The 5,617-nt window shown below is 37.2% G+C and overlaps 1 protein-coding gene across 1 annotated transcript in view; it reads left to right on the plus strand.

Annotated features, from left to right (window-relative positions):
* LOC115795685 (centromere-associated protein E) overlaps nucleotides 1–5,617 on the plus strand; it is a 33,340-nt gene that overhangs the window by 27,030 nt on the left and 693 nt on the right. Inside the window, exons 83-97 of the mRNA XM_030751707.1 lie at nucleotides 3–71; nucleotides 2,061–2,144; nucleotides 2,307–2,393; nucleotides 2,483–2,566; nucleotides 2,688–2,756; nucleotides 2,851–2,940; nucleotides 3,033–3,101; nucleotides 3,219–3,308; nucleotides 3,399–3,488; nucleotides 3,582–3,662; nucleotides 3,815–3,877; nucleotides 4,796–4,858; nucleotides 4,961–5,107; nucleotides 5,222–5,263; nucleotides 5,355–5,402. Coding sequence (XP_030607567.1) covers nucleotides 3–71; nucleotides 2,061–2,144; nucleotides 2,307–2,393; nucleotides 2,483–2,566; nucleotides 2,688–2,756; nucleotides 2,851–2,940; nucleotides 3,033–3,101; nucleotides 3,219–3,308; nucleotides 3,399–3,488; nucleotides 3,582–3,662; nucleotides 3,815–3,877; nucleotides 4,796–4,858; nucleotides 4,961–5,107; nucleotides 5,222–5,263; nucleotides 5,355–5,402 — 1,176 coding nt within the window. The remainder of the gene's footprint in view (nucleotides 1–2; nucleotides 72–2,060; nucleotides 2,145–2,306; nucleotides 2,394–2,482; nucleotides 2,567–2,687; nucleotides 2,757–2,850; nucleotides 2,941–3,032; nucleotides 3,102–3,218; nucleotides 3,309–3,398; nucleotides 3,489–3,581; nucleotides 3,663–3,814; nucleotides 3,878–4,795; nucleotides 4,859–4,960; nucleotides 5,108–5,221; nucleotides 5,264–5,354; nucleotides 5,403–5,617) is intronic.

Genomic DNA, 5,617 nt, shown 5'->3' on the forward strand with positions numbered 1-5,617 from the left:
AGCTCTGCAGCAAAACCTGACCAACAAAATCACAGAGCTGCAGTCCAAATCGAACTCTGTTACTTCACTTGGTGAGTGCTAAACCTCTTAGCTCTGTATTAACATGCTCTATCTTTCAGTCAGCTAGGTTTTTCATATTTAACTTAGGTTTTTCTGATGTCTGTTATCTCATTGAAAAAGTGAAGCTTTTAGAAGCTGTTGTTCATATTTTGTTGACTTTTGATAATCTACAAAAAATAAAAAAACACGGTTTCATTCATGATGTATGCTAACTTTTAGTTCTCAGGGGAATCCTGAGTAAATCACAGTATCATGGTTCACGGTATTGCAATACTTGATACATTGCAGGATACTGATCTACAATAAATCATGATTTAGGTATATTTACTGAAGAAGAAAAGGCATGTATAAGTCAACCATCATCTTCATTACTGTATGTATTCAAACCTGGTTGTTTAAAACACTCAAGAACAGAAATATATATATATATATATATATATATATATGCCTTCTTCTGCCTACATAAAACCCAGCCTGTAAATCTTGCTATTGATATTTATGTGGAATACCATAATTCAATTCAATTTCAATTCAATTCAATTTTATTTATATAGCGCCAAATCACAACAAACTGTCACCTCAAGGCGCTTTGTATTGTGGGTAAAGACCCTACAATAATACAGAGAAAACCCAACAGTCAAAACGACCCCCTATGAGCAGCACTTGGCGACAGTGGAAAGGAAAAACTCCCTTTTAACAGGAAGAAACCTCCAGCAGAACCAGGCTCAGGGAGGGGCAGTCATCTGCCGCGACCGGTTGGGCTGAGGGGAGAGAAAGACATGCTGTGGAAGAGAGCCAAAGATTAATATCAATTAATGATTAAATGCAGAGTGGAGTATAAACAAAGTAAATAAGGTGAATGAGAAGAAACAGTGCATTATGTGAACCCCCCAGCAGACTAGGCCTATAGCAGCATAACTAAGGGATGGTTCAGGGTCACCTGATCCAGCCCTAACTATAAGCTTTATCATAAAGGAAAGTTTTAAGCCTAATCTTAAAAATAGAGAGGGTGTCTGTCTCCCGAATCCAAGCTGGAAGCTGGTTCCACAGAAGAGGCGCCTGAAAGCTGAAGGCTCTGCCTCCTATTCTACTCTTAAGTATCCTAGGAACCACAAGTAATATTGGTATGACCGGTGATAATCACCAAAAAATGTACACATTAAGCCTGTAATTCTAAAACACACATTTATGGGACATACTGTATGTATTGATTTCTTTGAACAAGAATTTAAGATCTGAATAGTAATAAATATTGTACCCTACACAATTCACATGTCAGCTGTCGATCTAAATTCATCCTGGCTGATCGTTTAACCTCAAACTTCTTTTCAAATACAGGAATGATAAGCAACATCCACAAAAAATATAAAATAAAAAATACAGTTTTACATAACATTTAGCAGTACTTGCCTAGGGGGTCACACAGTCCTGATGGTCCTTACCAGAGGGAATTGTCATCTGTGGTGATATATGTCTGTGATATTCAAGGACTTTATTTCTAATTCTTCATTCTGTATTTAGTTCTGACTCAAAGAAAATTCCATGCTGGATGCAGATTTTGGTGACAGTTATGTACGGTCGACATACGTGGAATGTAACACGTGAAACAAACACACACAGAGAGCATTGTACTCGCAAGGAGATGATGAAATGAACGTAATATATACGAAAATCAAAAGAATTGGGATTTTAAATAAATGCTTTCTAAAAACATTTGCTGTGTATGTAACTATGTTCTAGCAAAGTTTAGTTTAGATGAACTCAGTGATTCTCAAACTTTTTCTATCATGTCCCACTTCGCTGCGTGAAATGTTTTGCATGCCCCATGTGAAGCGAGGTCAGGGGGCGCAGGTGGAGCAGCACAAAAAGATGGTGACGGTGGAGAATTTCGCCAAATTTCGAGAGTCTTACATAGGGCACATGTACTGATGTTGTGCACATTTTCCTATTTCTTAGATGAAGATAACTCTGAACACTGATCTTTAGTCTGATTCTTTCAGCTCTTAAAATTTCTACACTGAATCAGGAACTGGAGCAACTAAATACACAACTATCAAACTCTGTGTCCAGATCCAAGGTTGATGGTGAGTAGGTTTCATTGCCAATTCAAGTCAAGTAAGCAATGCTACTGGGGCACAGTACATTGAATAGTGTACCTAAAAAGGCTACTGTGCAGCTTTAGTAGAAGGCAAATAAGTAAATACATTGATACATGAATTTTAAAAAATGGTTTGTCTGATCTGCAGAGCTCCAAAAAGCTATAGATGAAAAGAATAAGGAGCTGGAAGAACTAAAAAAAGAACTGAAAAACAGAAGTACTCAACCAGAAAGATGTGAGTGCAAACTGATTAATAACCTGCTGAAAGAATCCAGATCATTAACATTGGTATAAATACTTATCAGTGATCCAACTTTCTTTCAGTTCTGCAGATTATTGCCTTACAAACAGAGATCGAGAAACTCGTCAGTGTGGCACAAAATGACACAGATTTCACCAAGATCGCAGGTGAGTGACAGAAATATCTTACCTGCATACAATTGTGACGCAATAATAGAATCACTTATGTTTCTGTAATATAATACATGCATTCAAAGGGAAAAAGTCATTCTTCATCTTTTGTCTCCAGATCAGCAAGAGAAGCTCAATAATTTGATCAAAGGACTTCAAAATGAAGACAATGAAAATACTAAGCTGAGTGAGTTACAGTCAGAATCAAACACTTCCCTCACTGCTCACTGTCTTCTTGTTTGCCGTGAATTTACAGATTACAAATCAACCTGTTTTTGTAGCATTTCAGATCTTGAATCAGCAAGATGAAATAGCCAGACTGAGGAAGCAGCAAGAGCAGAAAAATCGGACACAAGCAGCAAAAATTAAAGGTGGGGTGCAGCAGGCTCTCCTCTAATGTGATAACAATAAGTTAGAATATATTTTTGGGACCTAAAACATCACTTCTGCCTGTTTTTTGAAGATCTGGAGGATAAACTGGACTTCATCAAGAAGCTGATAAAAGAAAAGTCAGCCACTTTGGATACAAAGGGTATAAGGATTGCTAATCTGTGTGTTTTGCTCTGGTTCACTCAGAACAAAGGAGTGAATTATCAAATAGCATCAGATTATTTAAAGTAGCTTTTTGGGTTTTTTTATTTTTTTTTAGGTGCTCTGATTTTGGAACTTGAAACAGAAAAGGAACAACTGGAGGGTGTATTATCAACCCTCAAGGAGAATCATACTAAGAGTCTTGCAGGTACAGAACAAACTTTGACATTTATATCACATGAAGTAACTTATATTTTGATCTGATGGTTGTGTTCATTGATCTCAAACTGGTTTTCAGAGCTTCAAAGGAGACTCAGTTTGAAAGAACGGCAACTGGAAGACATTGAAAGTCAACTTGAGAGTGCAGATTCAGAGAATTTTAAAAACGGTATGAATATCATTGTATTTATGATTTGGTGTCATGTTGTTGGTCTTCGTTTAACACAAAATAACATTCTGGTTGTGTTTTTGTCTCTGCCAGTGATGGAGATTGCAGATCTGAGGGCCAAACTGAAACAGGCTGAGACAGAGAGATCCAAAGCATCTGACAAAATAATCAAAGGTTTGGGTCTTTGCAGTCCTCCAACAGTTTTAATACTTCATGTTAGAGTAGCTCTTATATATACTGTGAAGACCTGTGACACTTGTTATCCCCTTTCTGCTTGAGCTAAAACAAAAAAAAAAAAGAAGTTTAATTTCTGCTTTCTTTCTCAGAGCTGGAGAAAAAACTAAAAATACAAGAAACAGAGACTAAAAAGTTTGAAGCTGCAAATAAAGGTTTGTATTGTATACTGCAGGCTATATTTCGTTCCAGTTTTATATCAGGACATGATAAAATTAGCTAAATACAACCTGAGATCAACTAAAAAATATTATACAGTACCAGTCATAAGTTTGGACACATTTACCAAACGGGTAATTGTTGTCATTATTGACACTGTTGCCCCCCCCTTACAGTTCCTCTATGGTGACAATAAAAAAAAAAAAAAAAAAAATCACCAGACCTGACTTGTGTGCAAAAATGTTTTTATAAATGTTCAGGCAGTCAAATTTGCGATCATTTAGTCAGAAACCTTTGTCAGAAGGAAGGCCGCCGATTCCAATTAGGCATTTTTACAGTGACGCCCATATGTAGGTTTTCAGTAAGCATTCGACCTGACCAACACCGTTACGTGGTTTTATCTTGTCACTGACCTTTTTTTTTATTTACAAGCTAACAAATACAATAGACTCCTCACCGATCCCATCAGGAGGCTCGGACCAGTGTGTGAAAAACTACAAACCTGCTAAAAACGACATTGTTCCACAGATCTTGTGGTTTATTCAGATGCAACTTTGCAAGCCTAATTTGGGCTGCCATGTTCTTTTTAGAGAGAAGAGTATTTAGTTTTTCATACACATATCTGTTTGTTGGCCTAGTTTGTGTTTAAAAAATAATGACAGTGGAATGTCTCACATTTTTGTTGTTCATCTGAGGTTGTATTTATCTAATTTTACAGTCTGATAAGAACCAGATTTTTTTGTCTCAGAACTGACAGAGAGCGCATGTTTGTACCATAACTGTATATACTAAGATCTGAACTAACACTCAACAAGACACAAATAAATGCATTTCTGAAAACATCAAAAACTATTCAAACTTGCCATCCATCTAGCTGGTTAATCTTTCAATGTTTCAACTTCTCCCTCCATCAGACCTAACGCAGGAAATCACAGAGCTGAGGGCGTGCAGTAATCATGTGCATGGCAGTTGTGAAGGTGAGAGCTCCAATGGGACTGCATTATTACTGTACAGATCCACTCTTTGAGAGCCACTGAGTGATTTGATGGAAGTTTTGAAGTAAATATTTCATCAAACAGACTTGCAGGGAGATCTGCAGCAGTGCCATGAGGATCAAAATCGCCTGCAGCAGCAGCTGGATCAGAACGATGCCAGGCTCGACCAGTTGGAGCAGGACTTACAAAGACAGATCGAGGAGAAAATCCAACTGCAGGACAATTTCAATGGTATGTTCAATGCAAAGAATAAACAGATATGTTCAGGATAAAATGGGAAAGTAGGTAGTAGTCAATGTTAGGATTCTTAATGAAATAATTTGCTCTTTCTGATCTTTTTGCTAGACCTGCGAGCTGAGAGGAACAGACTTGAGAAAGAAGTAGAAGGTAACTTAATAGTTTAGCCCGGCAGCATCTAAAGAGTAAACTGTTATAACACAAAATCCTCTAACAGATGTGCTCTTCTTACTGTCCTCAGTTCTTCAGACGGCACTAGACAAAATAGAAGAACAGACCATCCATACCTGTGAGTCACACATAAGAGTTTGTTGCCTTTCTTGGAATTTTTCCATTTCCTTGATATTTTGATTTAGAGCTAAAACAGCTGCAAAAATGCCTCTGCTACTTCAGTATCAGCTAGTCATGTATCAGTCTCCTGCTAAGCAGTTATAATAAATCAGGAGAATGTCTTTGTCATAAATGTGACTCAAAGATACAAATAATCTACACTTCTCTTAACAG

The sequence above is a fragment of the Archocentrus centrarchus genome, chromosome 17 (genome assembly GCF_007364275.1).
Source record: "Archocentrus centrarchus isolate MPI-CPG fArcCen1 chromosome 17, fArcCen1, whole genome shotgun sequence".
NCBI classification, from domain to species: Eukaryota; Metazoa; Chordata; class Actinopteri; order Cichliformes; family Cichlidae; genus Archocentrus; species Archocentrus centrarchus.